The sequence below is a fragment of the Ambystoma mexicanum genome, chromosome 8 (assembly GCF_040938575.1).
Source record: "Ambystoma mexicanum isolate Mex_15411 chromosome 8, UKY_AmexF1_1, whole genome shotgun sequence".
NCBI classification, from domain to species: domain Eukaryota; kingdom Metazoa; phylum Chordata; class Amphibia; order Caudata; family Ambystomatidae; genus Ambystoma; species Ambystoma mexicanum.
This window is the reverse complement of record NC_090929.1, coordinates 494,040,425-494,067,014: the sequence shown is the minus strand read 5'-3', so window position 1 is coordinate 494,067,014 and position 26,590 is coordinate 494,040,425. Positions and strand designations below refer to the sequence as shown.

Below are 26,590 nucleotides of genomic sequence, written 5' to 3'. Positions count from 1 at the left end.
TGGGTGCAGCTACCTGGGTGACAAGGGGAAAGCCTAAAACACGGCTAACCCTAAGTCTTTCGGCACAACATAATTTCACGAATTCTGCGCATGCGCACACCCTACAGATGTGGGCCTAGTGTGTCCAAGCCACCAAGCAAAACAGGGAACACCCGGCATTTCCGAAAAGAGGACACCCGTGGGAATCCGCAGAGGTCTGCCTTGCACAAATTACCCCAGTTTTTATTGCCCACAATCCCTGACAAAGTGTGATATTTGGTGGGTAAAAAACACAATGTTCACTTTGTTTCTGTGTAATAAATTCTGGGCCGATTTGCGCAAGTCAGACCTCTGCGGATAGTGTGCCATTCTGCCCCCAGGGTGCCCTAAACCTCGGGGCCTGTCTGACATTTTGTGGAGGCCCTCTTACCGCCCACCCCAAATGGATGGAGGGGGCAGGCCTCCCTGGGGCTCCGTCGAACGACTGCATGAGGTGCCCCCCCCTGCATTTGGGTTGGGGGGGAAGGGCCACCAAAATATCTGGAACAGGCGCCGCTCTGGTAGTAAGGTTTGGGCACCCTGGGGCAGTGGCGCCTCCAGAAATTTTTCATAGGGGTGGCCTGATGAGGCCACAGGAAATCTTGGGGTGGCACACAGGGTGCCAAACAGGGGCGGATCCAGCCTCAACATTTTGGCGGGGCTGGATGGCAGTTTTGAAAACTGTTAGTGAGCCCGGACATTAAACCTATTGGGCTACTGAACCACCCTCGTCCTAACATCCGCTTTGCAAGCCCAGTAGGCTGAGTAGATATCACGCCTTCCTTTGGCCCATTAGATCCATCTTTCACCCCAACTCACCAGAGGCGTAGCCGTTATTCTGTAACAAGTGGGGCCTGGAGCTAATGTAGTAGGGCCCACATTAAGAAGAGCCTGCAGAAGGAAGGGCACTTGTTCTGCCCCCAGCCAAATACATAGGAGTGACAGAGTATTGAGGGAGGGCGAACCAATCAAAGGGGGTTTGTCCCCTTGAGAAAAGGTTTTAAATAATGTGTTAAAATATAGTGCATTTTACAGTACACTTTGTGATAAATTAGGTAAAAACCACCCAGTTTACAATCGATTTTGTAGGGTAAGACATGAAAAGTATGTTAGATTCCAAGCCACCAACAATGCACCGGAGCATTTTCAAACACATTTTCATAATGCCTTTTTCCGCTATATGCCAGTACTCTGCAAGTGTAAAACAGCATTTTCATATTGATTGTGCTCACACGTGTCCTTTCTGGTGCACCTATATATGCCAATATTTCCATATATGACAATAATCATGTTTGCTTTGTCCATAATACCAGTAACGATACTATAACAAAGCATGTGTATGCTAGCTCTCCCAATACGCGCCAGAATCCCCATGTAAGAACATACTCCTGTTGGCTTTGCCTTAATGCCAGTGAAAAAAGAGCCATGCCACATTAAGAAAATATATCCTTGCTGGCTACAAAAATCCCCCACTCCACATATAATAACACTGATCATGTTGTATTTGCTCCCTAACGGCAATAAAAAATGTCATGCCACAGTAAAAAAACATATAGCCTTGCAGGCAGCACGAATGCCCCCACCCCAATGTTAGAATACGTATGTTGCCTTTGGCCTTAACACCAGTAATACACTGCAATGCCACAGAAAGAAAAACTGCTCTTGCTGGCAAGCCGGTAAAATAGCTCACCGGGCTGAGCGCATGCTTTTGTAATCCGAGTGTGATTCGCAGGTTCAAATCCAGGCAAGGCCAACTCTGTCTTTCATACTTCAATGTGATCTCTGTGATCTCTACCCTCCTATATGGACCTCGTACTATTATGTTGCTTTTGCAACTTGTTACCTCTCTTACTCTGTACTGTTTTCCCTGCTCACCAAGTTGATACGTATGGGTTTGCGCAATGTCAATAAATGCAATAAATAAATAAAGCTCATTAAATGAGTGCAAACTTCGGCTGGGTGATACATTTGATGTAAATATGTTCTCTGAAAATCGCTTTGGTGAAAGCGCTATATAAATAGCATATCATCACACAAATCCCCCCATATAAGAACATTTATGTTGCACACATCATGTTATATTCCCCCATGTAACAATATGTATGTTGCCTTTGACCTTAAACACCAGTAAAATAATAAAGACCCAAGTCAAGATAAGGAAGCATGTGCTCCCAATGAAAGAACACTCATGTTGCCTTTGCCCTTAATGCGAGTACAACATTCCATGCCACAGTAAGACCCTGCCAGGCCAGCCCCACTGTAGTATTCTCCCCCACCCATCCCCACTCCAACCCCACCATCACATACAAACACTCAAGTAGGCTTTCCATTGCCCAAAAATGGCAGTAAAACATGCCATGCACTTAGAGTGTGAGTCTCCCGACTAGAACCTTCTGCAAAAGGTGCACCTGCAGCTTTTGTCATTTATGGCACTATTTATTTAGTGGCTATTACTTCAACTCACTGCTTAGGGAAATTGGGGGGCCCTTCTTTCTTCTGAGCCACATCTGAAATGACTTCTACTCTGGGTTTGTTCGTAAGTAAATGCCCTTTCATATATCACTGAAGCATATTCTCCCTACTTTCAGTCTGTAAAACTGCCCTGATGGGCTGCCTCATATATTTTACCTAGGGAGGGCCATCTATTTGCACAGGGTTGCTCCTTTTCACTCTGTTGGCACACTGTTAGTAGCTTTTGTTGCAGGGAAATGGAGCTGGAAACATGCAACTACTATCAAAGGCAGATGGGCAAAGCAAATGATTGTGTTGGGCTAAGGACACCAGAAAGTTCTACTACTTAATGTGATCCAATTTCATTACTCGGGTGGCATTGCAGCTTTATGGGCAGAAGGGAGGCGTGTATCAGTTCCCAAAATCTGCAGGACCACAATGTAAGCATGTGTCCCTTAACATTCATTAAGCATTACACATTTCATGTTGTAGACTTTGTTGGACTTCATTTTAGCTCAGAAAGCATTGCTCATTAAGGATCTGGTCTTCAGCAAATGTGTTGCAGCATTTCCAGTGTGTGTGTTTAATGGTGCTTGCTATAGCCTCATATCTACAACTGGGGCGAGGAAGGTGCTATAGTGTCCACAGGGGATTTGCGTTACTCCAAATCCTACTCTTTCTTGTCACTCTCAATCCTCCTGCTACCCTGCCAAGTAATGCTACCAGCCTGTGCACATGCAAAGTGCAAAGTATTATTTGAAAGCTATTTGCTTACATAAGGTGACTCGAGAGGTGAAAGTGCCGCAAGTTGTAAGGACTATGTCAAGGAAGGGAAGGACTTGGTGTATTGAAGCATATTGGCAAGTAATATGGACACTGTCATCCTCTGAAGCATTAGAGAGGGGTGCTCGTTTCTATTTTAATGCAGCATTCTGAAGTGCACACAAGAATGAGGGGAGTCACATCTGTTAGTGGGAAAGTTGATAGTTATTTAATTTAAATGTTTCTAGAAGTCCTATATAGAGGGACCAAATCTAGCTGTGCACAACAGGCCTAGGAGCTCATTTGTTCTGGGTGGTGACAGAATGGTCGGGATTGTGTAAGGAGGTGTAAGTATAAAGAAATTGCGTGTGTGAGGAGAGCAGAATTGTGTAGGGAGATCAGGGCAGTGCAGTGCTGGCCTCGGTCAAGGGTGGGGTGAAGGTGGGCAGCAATCATGTGTCTTGTGTGGAGAGTAGGGCAGTGAAATGCCTCCCACCTGTCGAATGGGCAGGTAGAAGGGCAAAGGTATTTGGGGGTAGAAAGTAAAGGTCACCGAACATGGGCCTCTAGTCCAGGGGACGGCTGTGACAGGAGGGGTTCTGTTTTTGGATAGCGAGCAATGATGGCAGCACTGCTCTTTGCCGATTGGCAAATGACGACGTGGCAGGGTTCGCATACGACATGGTCTGGCCACGTAAGCCAGATACAATTTAAAGAGCTGCTCTTTCAATTGGCAGGCACCGCAGCAACACGTTTTTGACAAAGGGTGTACTCTTCACGATGGGTACAAGGAGAATGGCCTCACTGAAAGAGACACCGATTATCCTGCTAAGGTGGCCAGCATGCATCTCGCAGCCAGCAGGTACTCTCTTCTTCCAGGGGCGTCTCATCTCCACAATTGTTCTATTTAATAATAATGGGCTTGTTCCTCCCTCCCCCACAATCAGTTTTGTGAGGAGAAAATAAAGCGGTGTGGAGAGCGCCGGCTTGAGGTCAAGCGAGCAGGCCTGTGCATGGCAAATAGGCAGCTGCAGAGGGGGGGGGGGGACTTTAGCCAAAAACTGCCTGTCCATCGCCAGAGCCACTATAGGTACAAAACTAGACTACTGCAATGCACTGTTCCTAGGCACCTCCGCCCACAACCTAAAAAAACTCCAAATCACGCAAAACAATGCGCTCCGGGCAGCACTGTCCATTCCAAAAAGAGAACACATCTCGCAAGCAAGGAGAGATGCCCACTGGCTACCTGTGAAGGAACGCATACTGTTCAAAGCCATGACCATCACACACAGATGCCTATCCCTGGATGCCCCACCCTATCTCGCAGAAAGAATCACACCGAAAGCCTCCATCAGACCCACCAGAGCTCACCGCACCAACATGATTGATGTCCCCACGTTTCAAAGATCCAGGGCGGGAGGAACCAGCTTCCAACACCTCGCACCAAAAAACTGGAACTCCCTACCTACCTCACTAAGGAACGAAAAATCATACCATACCTTCCGTAAAAACCTCAAAACCCTCCTATTCCGCTAAAGTCTGCCACATTCACTCTCATGCTTGCATTGTATCCACAGCATAGCATAACCTTTAAGCTCAATGTTTATTACCAATGTGAAATGTACTATGTAACTCGGTTACATCTGTAAACACATTCCTATGCTTGTGTTCATGACTAAGTCTGCTGTAACAGCGCCACGATGCCCCAGGGCAGTTCTGTGCGCTTTATAAATGCAAATAAATAAATAAATAAATGCCTGGCACCACCCCTGGTGCCACATACCTCAACTCTGAAGTGCTTGCCTAGGACAACCACTCGGTCCCTCAGCACCGCAGCCCAGGTCTCCTTTTCAGTGCCTGGAAGTGAACAAAGCCTGCAAGTGAAAGCCAAAACAGAAATGCGTGCACTGAGGCTGTGTTTATTGTGCGATCAATGGGGGTAGGGCCACCATCATACGTGACTTGATCCAGTCCATCGGGGGTGGTGAGCTGCGGCAACAAACAAAAAAATGTGTTCACACTGAACTGCACATGTGATTATTGTCCATGCACAGTTCAGAGGGGAAGAAAAAAAAGTGTATTTTTTTGCTTTTTCATGGGGTGGCCAGCATTTTTATAAGGGTGGCCATGGCCCCCCCTGGCCACCCCTTGGAGGCGCCCCTGCCCTTGGGGCAGATTGGCACACCAATGTGCCCATCTGCGCCAAGGGGAGTTTGGTAAACAAAGAAAAAAAACTGAAAATGGTGCACTACACTTTAGGGCCGAAAATAACCACAACCTTTCGCAAATTACGTTTTAGATTCTGGAGGTCTTGACCAGGAACAACCCTCATGAAGATTTAGGCTTACGCCTCAATCGCAGGGAGACCTTCTGGATTGTCAAACTCTGCAGTCTGGTCCCGAATGGTCTGAACGAGGAAATCAACTACCATTGCTACATCTAAAACTCACTGAAATACTAGAACATTTGTGCCCACTTTGATGACCTGGTGTACTCCATGTGTGGTGCTTATTGCTTTTACTGCTTTGCCTTAATTTCAATCGATTACATGTTTCCGAATTTGGTACCATATCTGTTCCTATGTTACCCAACAAAAACCTTGCTGCACGTCCCGGACTCCCGTTTGGGACCCAAGGTGCCGCCTGAGGGCGACACCTTCTGCGACGAGGTTGCTCTAAGTGATCACAAGAAGTCCCATCATTAGTGTATTATTATTCCAATGTCTGATCAATACCATATGTACCTTATTGAGTGCATTGACTACCGTTGTGTAGTGCTTTAATTTAACAGGTTTCTATTAGTTTTATGTTTATTTCCATGTTATACGGTTTGTATTTGTTTCAAGTTCATTTTTGGTTTTTCTTTCATCATTATATAATTAAGGGACACCACCACACATTTTTTGTTCAGCCCCTGGTCTCACTGGACTCCCGTTAGCATTTGCAGTATTTTTTCTATTTCTATTTTTATTGATATTTTCACCTTTTGATATTAAGTCACTAGAATTGAGGATATTCTGTAGGTATCCCCCTAAAATTAATGGTTTTGTGATCCGTGCAGGCTATCACCTGCAATACACTTTAGTACGTGTCCACCAGCCTCCCAATGGCGCAAGGTGGTTATGTGCAACATAAAAGAGCCGTTGACTCTGCAACGGCCTAACACGGCAGTCACAGACACTGCCCTGCAGCTGCACGCAGGAGGACTCCAACGCTCCTAATGCGGAAAGGTACTAGGTCTGATTAAAGCACACTCCTTCAATCCTTTTCTTGCTATCTGTGCTTGCCACACTACGATACTTAACCCTATCTTTTCCCATTATCAGATATGCTCTACCATCTGTAAACACAAGCGTGTTTCACATTACAGCCGCTGCATGTACGGCATCTTTTGGCCAATCTTATTTTTGTTATAAACAACCAACGTTCTCTCCTGTGCCACACCATTAAGGTAAACCAGGTTTTACACATTTTTCTTTCTGTTGGTTTGTTACATGATAAATCACTCATCATTTCTTTATTTTATTTTTTTCATTGACTAATCTCCCTTGGAATCACCACTGATTGGTATGTTCTTATTTTCATTATTTTTTTAATTTTTACATCTATGTATGTTTATTCATTTATCATGTTGATATTGTTGCATTATGTTATTGACTTGGAATCCATTAGACTTGCCTTAAGAAGGAAATGTTTTCCGAAATGCATTGGCGCATTAAATCTGTACTATATTTGGGTTGTGGCAACTGCTTTCTCACTAAGAAGACATTAGTGATAGCTTTGTTTTGAATTGCTTTGGATAAACTACCATTTCTGATATAAACAACCAACAGACTCTTCATTTTTGAACAAGTATATTACCTTTGATACCAGATCAAACTATTTTGAACTTTGAATACCTATTTGCCCAGGTTGGGCCCCATTGAGAGCGACTGTGTGACTTGGTATTTTTACTTGGCCTTCGGCTTTTGTTGCAATTTTGAGTCAGGGTGTCTCCAGACTTGTCACAGCCAGCTCCATCTGAACTACAGTTTGAACTTTCAGCCTTTACCTCCACATTGACTTCAAGATTTGAAAGACTTTTAACCCTGTGGTGCCCACTCACTTCTCCGATAGTTAAAGGGTTAAATACCTTTTCTTGGATAAACTACTGTTTCCAAGAGCAGTAAACTGAAATTGACTTTACTTACAATTGTAACTTTCTAGACCCAGCACACACTATCTTACAATAGGGTGCTGGAGGGGTTACTTAGTATTCACTTTTTCTAGCTTCTCATGTAACATTTTTATGTTACCCTTTCCTCACTGAATGGCTGGTGGCAGTGGTTTACTTTTAACTACCGCAGTGTGCATTTACCGCGGGCTGCGTTCGCAGCTGCAGTAAAGCACCCAAGCGTGCCATTTTTGTCAAAATTACCCTGGTCTTTTTTTCACCATTTCTTTGTGGAAAGGTGCTTCTTGAGATTTACTCTGCATGCCAAACCAGGTTTGGTCGCTTTGTTCACTTTGCCTTTGGCGGGATTCATGAGTTAAGCCCGCCTCTGGCTCCAGGGTGTCTAGTGGGGGCAGGAAGTGAGGGAGGTGCCCGAAACTCCCTGTGCTTAGTCTCCTAGGAGACCTAAATGCACTCTGTGGTGATTGGTCCGCTGACTGTCCAGCAAGGACAGCCACCCTGATGACAGCTAGGCTGGAATGAATGGGAGAAACCTGCATAAAAAGTCGACGCTTTTTGGCTTGGAAGGCAGAGTCAACCACTGGACGATGGAACCAAAAATGACCTTGAAGAGGACGCCTGCTGCATCTCCTGGACTGTTGGTTTGCCTGGTGAAGCCCTGCTGCTGTGCTGAAACTCCAAATTCGTATCGTCAGAGAAGCCCCTGTAAGGATGACTTCTCCCCTTGAGTTGGTGGGACCAATCAACTCCAAAGTCAGCCACCTGGACATCCTCTCGGAGCTGGTTGATTGGAACACCAGATTGTGTGCATTGCTTTTAAGCTGGCCAAGAGCTCCAGGAAGATCCTCCGTACTCCCAGGAAGCAGGATTGACCGAGCCTGAGCCCCCTTAGCAGAGTGAGGGGCCCCAGATGCAAGGACAGCCCATCTCGACAGCCATGAACTGCGGTGTTGCCATTTGCGGTAGACGCGAGGAGCTGAAACACCGAAGTGCCTCTTATTTGAGTTTGCCGGTTGCGAGAGGTGACCGTCCCACTGCAGAAGTCCCCAGAAGTCCTCCCTCTTGTCCGCATGACTGAGGCCCAGGAACAGTGAGATCTGCAGAGCTGTGCAGGAACAGAAGTCATCTGCTGCACTTTTCTTCAACCTAAAGGTACTGTCAAGTCTAAGAGAACTTGCCTCTTGTGCAACCACTTGTCCTCGTTGGAGAGTAGATTGGTTGCATGTGTAGAATTGCTTGTAGCTTCTTTACTTCACAAGCCTAAACAGCCTGTGACCCTACTTTGAATTCTTCTATCTACAAAGACTTTTAAAACAATGTGCAAGACTTTGTACCTACCTCTGGGAAGTGCTTCAGTTTCACCTAGACTTTTGCTCAATTGACTTTGGCTAAGCCTGGCTCCGTGAATGACTCTTCTTCCCTCTGTGAACATGGTTGGTCTTCCTTCCAGGAAAGGGTTAACTAACTTTGCATTGGGAAGGTTTTACAAATGTACTTAGCTGCTTTGAGAAATACGCAAGATCTCTTGTTGTGTCACAATAACCTCTCTTTGACAAACTCTTAAATCTGATTCTAAATGCAACAGTGATATATTAATGTCCCCAGCACCAACTATTGAAATCACCTGAGGGTGTAGGTAGTGTTTGTGGGCCATACCAAAAGGGTACTTACTGATTTAGAAATATTAAGAATGTGTATTTTTGAAGTGTATTTGTATGTTACTGTTATATCGCCCCCTTCTGAAGAAGGCTTATTCTAACTGACTGATAAATACATTAATAATTGTTTATTAAAGAAACTGTGTGTGTGTTTATTTGAATACTTGTCACTGTGAATCTCTGTGTAACTCCCCTAACGCTCACATTGATCCCTCTTGAGATAAGCCTGGCTGCTCAACACGCTACCAACTTATGTAGTACAAGCTTATACCAAAGTTTGGGTCCCTATTGCCAGGTGGTCAGGGTTCTTGTAGTGCACCCCAAGGGTACTGCATACAATTGTGCCTAACAGGAACTCAGCCTGATAACGTACAAGCCGAAAGGAACTTTTGTTTATTATTTTGACCGTATCAGGTCCTCGAAGGCCAGAGACTTTTTGCAGAAATGTGACTTAAACACCGAAGATCCCGATACCTGTGAGCGTGCTGGGAAAGCTTGAGCGTGTGCTGTGCTCAGGAGTCCCACCTTCATTTGTGAACACTTTTCTTTCTTGTGAACCTTATCCTACCCACTTTTTGAATTTAGTGTAAGGATTGGCAATAGGTTTTCCTTAGTATAGGCCATTTTATTTGACAAGACGCCACTAGGACTGCCTTATTATTATTGGATGGTCGTAGGTTGCTCCCATCTTAGATTTAGGTTTAGATTAGGTGTTTTTCCAACCCGCATATACAGTTTAATAAACACCCTTGAACTGTTGTCACTTGTGTCGGTCTTTTCTGTTGCCACCATGAGTTTCTTACAGTGGAAAAAGGATCCACTCATTCAGGATGGAAACAAAAAGTTCCAGAAGTCCAGCAAAAAGTGCTGGGGTCTCACTAGGAGAGGGGATGAAGCATGGAAATGATACATCTCTGTAACAGGATTGTATTACAAACACACCCAGCTGACGTCCCTTTTGCGAGCTTCGAAAACAAGTCATGCAATACTCTGCACCTACCACTAGATTGTGGCCTGTGCAAAGCATGTGATTCTAAACAGATCACAAGCCTCAGAAATCTGTTTTATAATAAGTGTGTGACAATATTTGACTGGAGGTTTTATTTAGGTAGTGTGTATTTTAAAGGCCTAATAAACCATTGTATATTTTTCTTCTTGGTCTAACTCGTGTGATGAATCTGGCAATGTCATCATTGCTTCTGTGGGGAGACCCTCCCCTACTGTGGCCAGGGTGTGGTAGACGCTTTCTGATCCGAACCCTGGGGCGGCTATGAGGAGGGCCACATGGGGGGAGTTGACATCAACAGACGAGACATGGTATTCCCCTTTCCCTTTCAGGGATGCTCCTTCTATTCGTCATGTATTGATGGCATATTGTACTGATTCCCTTCAACCACCTACGAGACCTACTGGTGACACCTTTCAATGTTCTGTACATAGCATACCAAGAACTGCCTACAATTCCCATACATGTAGAAATACTGGGTCGAGGAGGCTGAATGTATCAGTGAGGATCGGCCAGAACGAAAAGCACAAGACGCGCTCTAGTGGTTGCGACTGTGCAATAGGTGCCAGGATATTTAAAACCCTTACCCAGCAAAGTGAAGAGAAGCTGCTTGCAGAGGTTTTGGCCGCTCGGTGCTGAACGAGGGACTGGCGAGTCAAGAAGTCCATGGAGCAAGCCGTCTCAGGGAGAAGGCAGAAGAGAGAGGACTGCAAGAGCTGGTTCGCTGTGTGGAGACCGCGTGAGGAAGGAGAGAAGAAACTTTCTCGCAGCCAGAGGAACCGGGGAGTAGCCGCGATGCACTGAAGACGGAGAGAGGCGCTCTGGAGGCAAGCGGGTGCTGCAAAGGACATGGAAGCCGCCGGATGAAGCCAGCGAGCCTGCGAGTTGGAAGCGGGACACCACTAGAAGCTGGCAAGTCATACATTGGGGAACTGGGACACTAGGGTGCTTTGGCAAAACTGCCAAAGAAGGATAAAGGAAACTGGAATAAATGAGAGGGATTATGAGACCCGATACTATCAGAAAAAGACTAATAGAATAAATTCCAGAAACATATGAGTTTCTAAATGTGCAAAGTAAATCATACAAGAAGCCCTGGCAGGAGAGTATACCAGGCAGAGTCCAATTTGCAAGTGTGAAAAGTAAATCACATGAAGTCCTGGCAAGAGAGTATACCAGGCCCAATCAAGGTTACAAGTGTATAACACAGATCAGATAAGGAAGACCTGCCAGACGAATACATCAGGCACATGTGCGAGCAAAGTCATATTAAGGTGAAAGAGATCTGGTAGGGAAGTAAACCATGTATCCTACGAAGTTGAGATTTATACTCAAGTTGTTTGTGTACAAAGTTTTTTGTATGTTAACCAAAGAACTCCAAGGAAGATTGATGCACTTAGGAGTTTGAAGCATCTTGAAGAGAAACCAAGGGAAGGGAGACATTCTTCGGAACTGTGAACACTACCTATGTGGATTATAAATTGAGTGAACTCCAAAGGCATCATCTTTACATTGTGGCACACAGCACCTTCAGTGCAGTGACACAGGGAAGTCACTGAGATTTCCCAAAGGTTTAAATACCTTCTCTTGGACAAACTCCTGTTTCCAAGAGCAGTGAAGTGAAATTGATTTTACTTACATTTTGTAACTTTCTAGACCCAGCCCTAACTATCTTACAATAGGGTGCTGGAGGGATTACTTAGTACCCTTTTTCTAGTTTCTCATGTAACATTTTTATGTTACCCATTCTTTTACTACCATTGTGTGTTTTTACCGCCATTCTTGCTTGAAAGGTCCTTCTTGAGATTTACTATGTGTGCCAAACCAGGTTTGGTCCCTTTGTTAGTTTTGTCTTTGGCAGGATTCACGAGTGAAGCCTGCCTCTGGCTCCAGAGTGTCTGGCAGGGGCAGGAAGTGAGGGAGGTGCCCGAAACTCCCCCGTCTTAATCCCCTTGGTTACAGGAATGCACCCAAAGGCAATTGGCTGTCTGGCTGTCCTTAGAGGACAGCCACCCTGCTGTGTGATTGAGAGATAGGCTGGAATGAATGGGAGAAACCTGCATAAAAGGCGAGGCTTTTTGGCTTGGATGGCAGAGTCGACCACTGGATGAAGGAATCCAAAGAAGAACTTGGAAGAGACGCCTGCTGCAACTCCTGGACCGTTGGTTTGCCCGGTGAAGCCCTGCTGCTGTGCTGAAGCTCTGAATTCGTATTGACTAGAGAAGCTCTGCAAGGACGACTTCTCCCCTTGAGTTGGTGGGACCAATCAACTCCAAAGTGAACCTGTTTGGACAGCCTCTCGGAGCTGGCTGGATTTCCACTGCTGCTGGAACTCTAGTGCCAGAGAGGCACACCAAACAGAGTGCATCACTTTTAAGTCAGACCCGAGCTTGTGGAAGATCCTCCGGACTCTCTTGAAGCAGGACTGACCAAGCCTGAGCCACCTGAAGAGAGTGCTGGACCCCAGAAGAGAGGAAAGCCCAGAGTGGTATCCAAGAGACCATGGTGGTGCTATTTGCTGAGACGCGAGTGTTAGGGAGATTTCTCATAAATGTGCCAATTCCTCCCACCTTAGAGCCTTCCAGCTCTTTTGCTAAACTTTGGGACTTTGAACTTTTAATTCTGTGTGTTTTACTCTTGTGTTTTCTTTGGTTATGGAGTTTTAGACAACTCCGTAGGCATCATCTTTTCATGTGCGTCACACAGCTCCCTCAGTGCAGTGGCACAGGGAAACCCTTTCAGGCTTTCCCAAGGTTTAAATACCTTCTCTGGGATAAACTACTGTTTCCCAGAGTAAGTAAAGTGAAATTGACTTTACTAGTCTTTTTAAATTGCTAGACCCAGCACACCCTATCTTACAATAGAGTGCTGGAGGGGTTACTTAGTATCCCGTGTCTAGATACTCATGTAGCAGTCAAATGCAACCCTTTCCTATCGAAATGGCACGTGGCAGTGGTTTTACAACAAATTACCATGACTTTCCCCGACCGCGAGCACCGGTAGTGTTAAATCGCGGAAGCCATGTTTTTCAAGATGAGCACCCCCCCGTAAAACCAGATCCCCTTCTTTTTTTGCTGTTTCTTTTTGGAAAGGTCCTTCTAGGGTTTTGCTCTGTATGCCAAACCAGGTCCGGTCCCTTTGTTCCATCGCCTTTGGTGGGCTTCAGGACAGAAGACCGCCTCTGGTGCCCGAGTGTCTGGGGTGAGGGAGGTGCCCGAAACTCCCTGTGCTTAGTCTCCTAGGAGACCCAAATGCACTCTGGCGTGATTGGCTGGCTGACTGTCCGGCAAGGACAACCACCCTACTGGGTGAGTGGCAGCTAGGCTGGAAAGAATGGGAGGAAACTGGATAAAAGGCGAGTCTCTTGGCTTGGAAGGCAGAGTCGAACACTGGAACGAAAGAACCGAAGACGAGCTTGAAGAGGACGGCTGCTGCAACTCCTGGACTGTTGGTTTGCCCGGTGAAGCCCTGCTGCAGGTCCGAATCGCTAAATTCATCTCGACAGAGAAGCCCTGCAAGGACGACTTCTCCCTTTCAGTTGGTGGGACCAATCAACTCGACCCATAAGCCACCTGGATACCATTCTCGGAGCTGGTTGTATTTTCCTCAGAGTGCTGCAGGAAACTGAATAACCAAGGAGAGGGACACCAGTTTGTGTGCTTTACTAGAGCTACCGGAATTGAAGATTTGCCAAGTAGCAGCTTTTTCAACCAGTCCCCGTGCAGTGCAGGAGTCCCCTGATATCCTCCCTGTTGTCCCCACGACTGAGGCTCAGGAACAGCGAGATCTGCAGGAACTGCCAGGAACAGAAGTCTTCAGCTGCAGCTTTTTCTTCATTTGAAAGGCTGTGAAATGAGAGAGTACTTACCTCTCGCTGTGAAAGTGCTTGAAACTTTCGCAACTAGCAGGCCTAATCCGCTTGTGACCCAACACATAATTCTTCTACTTACAAACTACTTCTAAGAACTTCTACAGAGACTTTACTGTTCATGTGCCAGAACCGTTTTTACCTATCCAAGACTTTAGCCCATTGACTTTGGCCTATCCTATTGAATTGAATGGACTCTTCTGCTGAACTCAAAGTATCTGCACTGTCTAAGAAATTTTAATTCTTTTATGTTCTGAACCTATTCCTTTTTGGTCCTCCTTCAAAGTATTCTAAATGCCATTTTGCTCCTCCAAAGTAGGTTGAATGTATTGATGTATGATATTTAACTGCCTCCTTCTAGTGAATGTTTTATAACTGACTGTTGAATAAATTAATAAGTGTTTAACTAAGAAACCTTGAGTGGAAGAGTTTATTTGAACACCTGTAATTGTAGACCTCTGTGTAACATCATTACAGCTCACATATACTCTTGAGATAGGCCTGGCTGCTCAGCTCTGCTACCAAAAACTGTGTCGTACAGACTTATACAAAAGGTTGGTTTTGCTTACACCTGTAGTCATAGTTGTGTGTAGTGGTCCCAAAGGGTACTGCATACAAACTCTGCCCAACACCGGTATCACCCAGGTAGGCAACTAAGATCCAGCAACGACCTACCAACAGAGGCAAAGGACTACGATAAAAGAAAATTTGGCAGCACAGCGTTCTCATGTCTAATTGCGAACATCTGAAACAACATGCCCAAAGAAATTAGAACCACAGAAGAAAACATCACCTTCAGGAAACTGCTCAAAACCTAGCATTTCAGCAGACAATGAGAACCTCAAAAGGGACACAGCAACACCACCAACAAACAACTAGAGAGGAGATGAGATGGGCCAAAAGAAGCACAAACAAGAACCTTGCTAGCTACCGCTAAGCAGTATCCAAAGGGCCGCGCCAGAGGCTCCAACAAACTGACTGACACTACTAATCCACTCTACATTCCTGCTCCTCCTACATAACTGACATTTGAATAAATTATTAAGTGTTTAACCAAGAAACATTGAGTGTAAGAGTTTATTTGAATACCTGTGATTGCAGACCTCTGTGTAACATCCTTACAGCTCACATAACCTCTTGAGATAAGCCTGGCTGGTCAGCTCCGCTACCAAAAACTGTGTCGTACAGACTTATACAAAAGGTTGGTTTTGCTTACACCTGTAGTCATAGTTGTGTGTAGTGGTCCCAAAGGCTACTGCATACAAACTCTGCCTAACGGCCAGGAGCTGAAACCGCGAAGTGCAGCTGAATTGAAGTTTGCCATTTGCTGCTGCTGACTGTCCCATTGCAGTGCAGGAGTCCCCAGAAATCCTCTCTCTTGTCTCCACGACGGAGCACAGGAACAGTGGGACCTGCAGAGCTGCACAGGAACAGAAGCCAGCCGGAACCATTTCCTCTACACTGTAAAGTACCTCGAGTATAAGAGTTTATTTGAATACTCGTCACTGTAAACCTCTGTGTAAGAACACTACTGCTCACATTGACCCTGATTGAGAGGAGCCTGGCTGCGCAGCCACTACCAACCTGTGTAGTACAGACTTATAACAAAGGTTGGGTTCCTATTGCCACGAGGTCGAGGTTGCCGTAGTGCACCCAAAGGGTACTGCACACAATCATCCCAAACAATAGGACTTTGAACACAGGACATCTTATTTTTGGACATCTTGACCTTGGACAGACCCTTAGTTTTGGTTGAGGTAGGCAAATACCTCTTAGAGTAGGGATAGTGAGGCCTTTTTCCAACACCCTTTTATTTTGAATGAAATTATATAGCCAAAACAATGAGCTCTGTGTCCGGGTCTCATTCCTGGCTTCTCACACTTGAAATATTGGTGTTTTTGTGTGTAGATTCATTGTAGCCCTAGACCACTCTCACAGCAATCCTGAGACTAAGCCTTGCCGCTCTGCTACCTTTCCTTGATTGGGTTTGGATAAAATCTGTCTTCCTTTTAAAAGGGTGGCCTTCGCAAATCCACCATCAAGGTTGATTTTGGAAAACCATCTTAACAGGGGCCAGAGATAAGGTTTAGGACTTCCTGCTGAACAGTGTGGTACTCCCTCAGGATTTCCAAAAACAGCTTGTCATCAGGTTCACCTTTTCAGGAAATGGTCTTAGTTTGCAAAGCATTGCAACAATGCAACAGTGACACCAACCTTTGGTGAAAACTCAGTAAATGGCCAAGTTCATTCGTCATGGGAAACAAGGTGTGCATTTGGGGAAACCCCCACTTAATGACTCAAAAGGGGGCACATAAAAAATGTTGCCCCTAATAAGGCCTTAGATTAGTATTCGCTAAGGAAAAAGAGCCAGCAAGCAATTAAAAAAGCTAAAATATTCAGGTGGGCTCACACAAAAGCTATGGGGTAGGGCTTTCTGTGCAACTTGCAGGTACTCCCACCTCTTGAGCCAGAATGACTATTTCAGCACCATGGCAGCCCTCAGTTCATCACTTTCCTGCATGTTATTTCTCTCAATAAAAAGGCACAGGCAGGTTGCGAGTGCAGCCGGGTTCTAGACAAGAAATACACATTTCTAGCTACAGCTCTAGAATGTAGTTTAAAAAGGTATCCAGGAATGGATCCATCTTTTTGGAAACCAGATTGCATTTCAAGTTAAGAAACAGACTGATAATTTTAAAACATTTCCCATGAATGCGCAAAATGCTTCGAAATCAAAGATGTGCATATCCAAGATCAGGTCAAGAGAGAAGCTTATCCCACATTAAAATGGCCTTAGGCTTGTATACGTTCTAAATAACTTCTAATGATCTGTTAAAAATCTTCTGTGTCTCAGATGTCTTAAAGAGATTCTTACACGCACTATTGAATGGCATCAAGACTGGCACCCACCTTCGCACACGATACTATGCTGGCACGGAAGGAAGTGGATGAGCAGTGTCAGCTCGGAGCACACCAGGCACTCTGTGGGTGGAGCAGGGCTGCTGGGCATGCTGAGGTTTGTCATGGTGTTTGGTGTGGTGTGAACACGCCGGAGGTTGCAGCTCACAGCAGAACATTCTGTCTGGGCCTGCTGTTCTCTGATATTTAGGAGGGAAAAAAACAGTTTTAGAACTTTTTATGAAGAGGAGGATGCAAACTCATGGTCGTTTTACAATCCTTTTATACCCAAGTCAAGATCTCACAATGCAGCTTTAATTGAAAACCGGCACCTGCAGCTCACCAATTAAAAGCTGCAGTACAGCAGTGACATCACAACCCATCTCTTCTTCAGAAACATCACAATACATTTCCCTTACATGCCCTGCCCCCTTGACCCGTTATTGCATGTTCCTTATACAAACTCTGCACTCCTTCAGTGATATAATCCTTTCATTTTTATTTAGGGACCTCTGCGGTTACATAAAAACCTCCTCTCATTTAGGCGATTTGACAATTCTGCTTGTGCGTCAGTGAAAATAACCCAGCTATTCTTTGTTAAATCCGTGCTTTCAGATATAGTAAAATAATCAGTGCACTTCCTCCCTTTGATTACTTCATAATCCCATTTTCACTTTATTAATGTCACCACAACTCCTCCTCCCCCTCCCCCGACCCCAATATCCTCTTTGTGGACATTGCAAGCCTCTTTCCTATCAACAGCGCCATCAACTACTCTCTTGCACGTTGTATAGCGGAGCACTAACTGGCAGGAAAATACACGTTTTTGGTGTAAAAATACACATTTTAAGTAACAACCAGTCAGCTGGCTAGGAATGCAAGATTGATAAACCAATCAAAGCCTTGCTAGCTGTTCTGGTCACTCCCACTCAATGCCCTGTTAACTTTTTCCTGCTCCCCGCTTGCACTCAAATGAACCACTGGACCCCTTTCCTTCAGGTGACCTTTGTAACCCAACCACATCCCCTCCTAACCGCATGGTATGGAAATGTATCAGTTGTATGCGTAATCCTCTCTCCTAGTCAGACCCCTAGCACATTTTGCTAGACTTCTGGACCTGAATGAGAGGGGCGGTTTTCGCTTCATTCCTTCTTTTTGCTCTCATCATGGGAACCCTGTTCTGTATGTTTCACTTTATTTTATGGAGTCTTGCTTTCCTCCTTACCGTTTATAGGCCTCTCTGTTTCACTCTTGCAGCAAACAACACTATGTGCAGTGCTTCTGGGAGCCCTTTGGGCTCTCTTTTTTATATGCTTTTGTTTTCCTTAAGAACTACTTAACGATAGGGGGATACATTTTACCCTTCTGAGCTTTTCCTTTTGAGAGATCAACACACCCCGCCTTATGTGCAGTGCCGATCGTATACCTAGTATCCCCCTTATCTCTATGTTCCTGTACCTTTTTTGTTAAAGAAACAACCCTATAGTTATGGCTGGTGGAAGTGTTCAACCGATCTTTGTGCAATTATCCACTGCAGACTGCATTCACAGCCGTGGTTATGCACAGGAGGGTCACCTATGTTCCAACATGGTAGCTCCTTTCTTTTTTCGCCATTTCATGTGTGGTTATTAGTTCTTGGCCCTTCTTCTGCCATCCTGCGAGGGGAAGATCTTGATGTGAGTTTTGTCTTCGTCAGGAACTCTTTGTGGAGCCCTCTGAGGATCCAGCATGTCTGCAAGGAGAGGAAGCATGAGAGGATCCTGAAACTCTGCAATCCTTTGTCTGCTGATGTGCCTAAAAGGAACCAGTTCCCACTGGGGGGCTGGCTGTCCTAATTGGACAGCCCCCCCTTTCTGTAAACTGCAAGGAGAGTTTGCAGGGGATGAATGGGAAATCCTGATAAACGTTGAGGTTCTAGAGACAGAAGGCAGGTAAACCACTGGAAAAGAAGATCCGAAGCAGAAGATTACCATAGAAGCCGGTAGACTATTCCAGTAATCACGAAGACACCAACGCTGTCCTGACCCCGTTTTCAAATCGACAGAGGAGCTCCCAAGAGGATGACTCCTTCTCTTTGGCTGGTGGGGCCAACTAGCTATAAGACTACCTGCAGAAGGAGCCATTCCCCGATGTGCTGTGACCTTCTAGGGCTGCAAACCGCCAATACCAGGGGACCTCCAATCCAACTGCAGTGCATTGTCTTCCCGTGAACAAATCCTCCCAGAACTTTGGTGATCTACAGTTGGACCTCCAGAGACACGATCCCCCGCCTCAAAGTCCCCGCACCAGAGTGCAGGACTGCACAACTGAGGCAGATTGACCGGGCGGTAACCGTTCACTTTTGGAGCTTGTAAAAAGGTGCGAAAACTGCAGACCAGCGTGGGAGTAGGAAGAATGCCTTCCTGAGGGTCCATTCTCATGAATGCTGCTACGACATCCCTTCCAGAGTCCCTCCTTTTGTCACCACGACCAAGGAACAGGAGACTGGGTTCACCGCTGCTACATAGGAGAGAAACACACTGCACCTTCTTCAATACTCCTAAGGTACTGTGGGGCTCAGAGTAGTACTTACCTCCAGCCAATTTGTCGCTCCTTTATTACTGGAGTGCTGCAACCAGTGTTTGGATGTTCACCCATTCCAATCGCCCAAGCCTAAGGCTTGTGCACCTACAGGGATTCCTTTCCAAGGCCCTCTGATAACTTTTTATTCTACCAAAGCATCCTTCTTGAAAGTAATTCAAGTATCCTTTGGAACTTTACCTTCCCTGCTGCTGCACATGACCTTGCACCCACCTCAACTGAATCTGAAGAACTCTTAACTAGATAGGGAAAGACTGCTAAAGTATTGGAATCATTGAAAAGTATTACAAAGTAGTAGGTTGCTATTGCTGGAGCTGAATATCCCTTTTTCCGTACAACAGAGCATTGTCTGAGTGAAGTGAATTATCTTTGAACTGTGTTAAAGACTGGTACATTGCATTACAAGTGGTTTACTCACCTGAAAAAGTAATGCTGAGTTTTCTATTTTGTGGATTAGTTTTAATAGTACTTACATACCTGAATATAACTTTGCCTTGTGTATATAAAATAAATGTCTATTTAAATAGAACTACAAGTGTGTGAGAGTTTCTTTGGGCTTATGTATTTAGAGTTCATTGTACTTACCTACAGCTGACATTCTCCTCATAAGATAAGCCTGACTGCTCTGCCGTTCTACCAAACCTTTGGGTAGTACACACTTATACCAAGAGTTGGGGCCTGTATACCAAGACATAGTTTTATAGAGTCTCACCCGTTGGTAGACTTTAGGAAAACTCCCCTAAAACTTCACCACCTACTTTGTCCCCATTCGTCCTAATTTCCCGTCAATGGAAATAGAAAAAGGGATCCTGTAAATTTCAGTTGCTATTTCCCATGGGGCCAGCAGCTTTGTTTGGAGATTGTATTTGTCGATAGAAACCTGATTGAGCTCTCCTGATGCATTATTTCTACTGGCTTAAAAAACGGAACCCCAGATGTTATGATGTGGGTGGGGTGTTAATGGCAACCAACTGCATTGCAGCTTTTCCTTGAGCGTAATATCCCTAATTGCTCTTTGAAGACCTCGTTGCTGGCCATTGCGGTCCACGGCAGCAGTGATTATTGCCTCTTTTAAAAAATGTATTTGCTTTTATTATTATCATTCTACTTGCACCTGAGGCATACAGGACTAGACAGGGCGAGGCCTCACTCCTGATGTGTGCAAGACCTTTTCCCAAACTAGTAATTTTGTTAGGCTGCTGAAATTCTGGGCTTCGTTCATGAGTTATCCCAAAAATAACTGAAGAAAGCAGTAGCTCATTAATCAAGCCAAAGATACATAATCAAAGTTGGCACAGAGTTGCAGCTAAAGGTTTTTTTCATTTAAGGAAAAGAACTTTCACAGGCTGCAGATTCAGCAGACTGGAGGTGGCTGACCCATCCCAACCCCAAACTAGCACAGACAACAAACCCAGAGATCAGTCCGACTATTTAGCTTCTCTCCTGCAGGAGAACAAAGCTATTTATTAATATAACAGCTACAGAGTCTAGCCACCACAATAAGCCGTTGAAATCCACAGAATCATTCGGACCAATTGAGGGTGTCAGGGGGGAGGAGGGACTCAGAGAAGGTTGTGTGCCCATTTTACCGTTCTTTAGCTGCAATACGGACTACATTCCACACAAAAAAGCACTGAATTTTACTCTTTGATTAGACAACAAACTCTGTCCCAGTCATACTCTTCCCCCATCTCCATGGCGGACAGAGCAGCCCATCTGACAGCCATGTACAATCCCCCCGAGAATATGATTTTATGCAAAATGGGGAACATGAAATCCCACAGTGCCCAAAGTTCATGAATAAATAGGGGAGGGGAGCACATCAATTAACTGAACAGATCAATGGCTGCCTTTCAATATCATGAAGGATACATGCGAAAACAAAAAGGAGAATGCAAAACCCCTTGCCTGAATTTCTGTGCAAAGTTCTTGACGATCTGCACAATCCTCCCATCTGTGATGAGGTCGAGTGGGGTCTTCCCTCTGTGGTTGGCATAGTCGATATCTGCCCCCGCCTGGGCAAGGAAACAGGCAATAGCACTGCCTACATTCAGCTCCATGTTCCCGAGCAGTCCGGAAGCCTGCAGCTGGAGGAGAAGAGAGCAGGAGGGGATATGATACATATGACATCTCTGGACATCTTTGGTGGACACACTTTCAGTAACACCAGGGATTCGTCAGCTAAGGGGAGTGTAATGGATGTAACAGTTGTAAATACTGCCCTGCCACATTAAAGTAGTAAGCCAACATTGTGTAGATAATTTAAAATAAAAGCAAACACAGCACTAAAAAAAACTAGAAATAAGAGATAGGTGCTGCCTCCATGGACTTTCAGATATTACAGTGTCAACTGTTCTTACCTTCAATGCCCTAATGAATCTTGGATAAAACGAATCGGTTCTGTGTGGAATTGACAATTCTGCAAGACATCTCAGAATATGGCTCACAAATATACACAGAGAGCTTCATAAACCACCTAGAAACTCTTTCCTTAGAAGCTTAACAAAAGAATGTTTAGACTCTGACCACAGATTTCAGCACAGCAGTAGAGATATACTGACATTTCCAATTGCCTGCACAGTTTGTCTCAGGACTACAAATTAGACCAATGAGGTCACATTCTCTAGGTTCCAAATTCCTTATACATTAGTCATACCCAGACATATCATATTTTAGTGTTGGGTGGGTAGCTGTATTCACCTTGAACCCGCCCCTTAAATCGTCTCCTGCAGGCATGGCAAAAGGGGCGGTCTGGCTATCTAATCAGGACCGCCAGCACCCCACTGGGAGTTGGTTCCTTTCAGGCAAGGTGAAAGAAAGGGCTGCAGATTTTGACTCCTCTCTTGCTTGCTGCCTTCTCAGACACTCTGGAGCCTGGGAGGGGAATCCAAAGGATGACAACTTCCACTGAGGTTGTTCCCACCTAGAACGGCAGGGGAAGACCTCAGAAACAGCAAGCACACAAGAAATGGTGAAAAAAGAAGGAGCCCTCCATGTTAGTAAAATGGTGGCCCTTCTGTGCATTACTGAGGCTGAATTAACAGCCTGCGAGTAATAGTGACTAAAAGTCATACACGTTGTTACAATGCCACCAGCCATTCGAGTAAACTTGCAATTGTAACACAATGTTACCAGGTAAGTAAGAAAGGGGATGCATTGCATCCCCTCAGCACTCCACATAAGGTGACGTGTGCTGGCTCACTCATACAAAATGTAAAGGGGATGAAAATCTCTCTTTACTACTTGGAAACAGTAGTTCACCCAAGTATATTAAAGATAAATTAACACGGTAGCCCAAAGGGGCATCCCAGCCTAAGCCCAAAAGTTATAAATTATAACTCCAACCATACCCTATGGAGAGACATAAAAAGGTCACCCAGAAAAAGAGTAAAAGACTAGGTGAGAGAGGAAAAAGATTCCCACTCACCTAGGGACAAGGTAAAATAGTTACCAAGTCCAAGCAAAATGTTCTGGGGTTGACATAGTTCAGGCAGATTTATCATAATTATGAAAACCTTACCCATCAATGGTACAAAGCTAAGTGTCAAAGAAAATTCAAAGATATTTGACTATAGCGCAGACAACTGTCAAGCAAGCAAGAAACCTTTATGTCAGGTTCTCCAAATTCAAGGATCGGATTTGGTGCACAGATTAGGTTTATAGAGTGGGGGGATACATTTCACATAGATTTATGGGGTGAATGAGACCGGCATAGAGATGCATGGGAAAGCATGAGGGTGTTGGCGAAAAGCAGAGTTGTTAAAGGCTTTTTCTTAATCAGATTTCTCCATTAGGAAAAGGATCCTGCCCCTTTCGAAGATGGAGGCAAAACTAGCCGAAGCATGATAAGCACCCGGCAGGGTGGAGCCAGCCAATCAGGTGGCCAGGAACGCATGCTGGAACCGCTAGTTAAAGCCCGCATTCGAAGCCACCTGACGGCCAGCTCCTCCTGCCCCATCTCCCCCCCACCATGTCCCCTCTTTATTTGTAATCCCACCTCAGCCCAAACTTGCGGCAGCACTCACAGCCGCACCTTCCTCTCTGCTCACAGCAGCTGCCATGGAAAGGGAAGAGGGGCGTGTACAGAGCCCCGCCTTCCATTTCAATAGCTGCCATGTTGGTAAAGGTTTTTCCTTCCTAAAACGCTGCTGTAGTAAGGAAAAAAATTTTTTTCGCACCTTGAGTTGCCGCTTTGGTAACACGGGGTGCTAATGGCCTTAACACCCAATCACATTGGTTAACTACTTCTGGCATTGTTTGGAATGCTGAGAGCATTTTAAACTGCCTTACATCAGTAGTTTTGAAGACAGCAGGCCACATTTGTTAGGGGCTCAGGCATATAGGGCCTGAAAACCTATTTGAACGTCTTTGGAAGATACAGAATTCTTAAATATCAAGGATCTGGCAACACTTGACTCTTCAAATATCATGTGGTGAATTTTATATTTATTTGTTTACTTGGGGACTGTAATTTATTGAGAATCGAAGTAACTAATTTAACCGTATGGTGACCAATTTGGAGTGTCTGTACAGTACAGAAGATTGCAGTAAGGAGTTCATGTGTGATTAACTGTTATTCAGGCAGACTTTGCAGGAGAATTTATTTGTCTCGATCCTGCGCGTGAAACTGAGGGAGGGGTGCAAAACTAGGCACGTGAGCGACTAGAGGAAAGCACCTGCAGCCGTGAGGAGCAGCATAATACTGTAGTATGAGTGGGCACGCAGAGGCATTGGTCTGTTACGCAACTAAACTTTAGGGAGCACGAGTGAGTTTTTGATTACTGTATTCAATAATGTGCATGTGTGGTTTCGTGTATTGGGAGATGAACTGGAGTGTGAGCAAGACCGCTCCATGACACAGAGGTGCCAATAAGCAAAGGTAAAAAAGTTAAAAACTATTTTTTCTTAAACTTACAATGTATGGCACTTTAAAAGAAACGGGAATTGTATGCACAAAGCACACATACATATTTGTGAAAAGTACTATTAGCCAACCTTATTGGGCTTAAAATTAAATTAAAGTTACCAGGAGATTGTACATAGTATTAGTTAGTATAGGGATAGAGTAGCTGGAGCCGACATAGAAATTCCATAAGCAGTGCAGTTATAAGAAAGAAGATATAAAGACTAATATTAACCACAGTTCAGAATTTCTACACAATCACAACAGCAGGAGCAATTAATGTTGTAAGAGAATCCTGATAGCACCACCAAGCTTACTGCGGAGGTAACTAGGTAATAGAAAAGCAAACATGGGGAAGAAGTGGGGGAGGATGTAAAAGTATGTTATGCATACTATGGAACAAGTTACTTACCTGGAACTCCTGTTCGCCAAGCTACTCCACCCTATTTTTTTACTGCTTTGTAATCTATTCACAGCATGTGAATCTATGAAAGATCCAATGCTGGAGAATTATGTAAATACCAAGTGTTTTTTTTAATAGTTATTCAGCGTTGTTAAGATGGATTTCTAAACTATGGCCTGGTGGACAGAGATTAGGTGCCCACCTTAATTATAGTGCACAGTGGAAACTCTGGGAGCTCAGCCAAATTAATCAGGGTAGTATGGAGAGTGGTCTAGGCTTAGCCTCAGGAGAGGCAAGTGGGGTTAGAGGTCCACAATGAGTCCACACAGTGAAAGCATTACACTTCGACAGCAAGTAAAATAAAAACTATATTTATTATTGGCCAAAGAACACACTATAAAAATGAACAGAGCAGGTAATAGTGTCACACAATACGAATATAAAACATATATACAGTGGCAGACGAGGCAAAGTAAACAATTCACCCCCCGCCCTCACCCCAATACCTGAAAGGAAAGGTAATTAACAATTGCACCAATAGTCCACAGGAATAGGAACCAACAAGAAGTTCATTGGAACATTGTGCCAAAAGGTTCACCACGTTCTCAAAAAGTTTTACGAGTTAGAAAAAAGTTAGGGAAATGGTCCTGTGGATGTGAAGATTCATCCAGAGGCATGTCCAAGGAGTTTACTGGTGAGTAAAACACTTTTCTATCTTTTGGAGTGAGTGTAACCAAAGCCAAGAGTTGTAAAATAACCCAAAGTTCTTCACAAACTCACCACCAGTAGTCTGATTTTTCCTCAGATTTGGCAGGTTGAAGGAGGATCGCTGGAGGTAGATTTTCCCACTGTTGGTTCTAGTAGCAGATGCCCAGGAGCTGCGGGTGCATGCAAAATTCCAATCGGGTCCAGGAGCAGAATGTAACCCTTTCCAGTGGACGAATGCAGCAGGCACCCATGCAGGACTCTTCTGAACACTCTACCAGATGGGGGATGGCCCGTTCCAGCTATTGTCATCGTGCACGGTGACAACAAGCATCTGAGTAGTCACTGTCAAAGAAATCCTTCCAGTTCCCGACTCCTTGACGCTGGGACGTTGAAACTTGCATCTCTGGACTCCAACTCCCCAGCTGTCCTTATCCTGCTCGATCTCTCCTCTGCATTTGATACAGGTAATCATTCCATCAGCATGCAAAGGGTCTATGATACACTTGGTATCTCGGAACGGGCACTGGATTGGCTGTCCTCTTTCCTCACTAACCACTCTTCCCAAGTCATCCTGGGCCCCTTCTCCTCTCCTACTTCTATCTCCACCTGTGGTGTCCCCCAGGGCTCTATATTCTCCCCCTGGCTCTTTAACATCTACCTTACTCTCCTTGCATGCCTCATCTCCTCCAACTTCCAGTGTTATGCAGATGACAAACAGCTCTTCTTCAGACTCCCTGCTGACCCTCTTGCACCCTCCATCATCCCCGACTGCCTATCTGCCATCCAGTCCTGGTGCGCCTCCAATGATTTCAGCCTCAAAGCCTCTAAAACTGAGATCCTTTCCCATAGGGACCCCTGCTCCCTCCTTCTTCCCCTAACTATGGCCTTTCTTCTTGGGCTCTCCCCCTGCTCCTTTCTTTTTGGGCTCTCCCCCTGTGCCTTCAGCTGAAGCCAGAAACCTTGGTGTCATCTTTGACTCCTCTTCCCCCCCGCCCCCTCACACTCAGGACATTGCCAAGAAGTCCAACTATCAGCTCTTCCTTCTCAAAGGAATTCTACCTTTTCTCACGTTCCCTCAGAGGCTCAATGTGACTCAAGCCCTGGCTCTCTATAGACTTGACTAATCTAACATCCTGCTCCTGAATCTTCCTTCTTCCACTCT

At 45.0% G+C, this 26,590-nt stretch overlaps 1 protein-coding gene across 4 annotated transcripts in view; it reads right to left on the bottom strand.

Moving 5' to 3' along the window:
• MIB2 (MIB E3 ubiquitin protein ligase 2) overlaps positions 1-26,590 on the bottom strand; it is a 725,636-nt gene that overhangs the window by 87,586 nt on the left and 611,460 nt on the right. For all 4 annotated transcript variants that reach the window (XM_069610141.1, XM_069610142.1, XM_069610144.1 and 1 more), the window contains 2 exons: positions 21,323-21,501; positions 16,847-17,034 (listed from right to left, as the gene is read on the bottom strand). In XM_069610141.1, the coding sequence (XP_069466242.1) occupies positions 16,847-17,034; positions 21,323-21,501 (367 nt within the window). The remainder of the gene's footprint in view (positions 1-16,846; positions 17,035-21,322; positions 21,502-26,590) is intronic.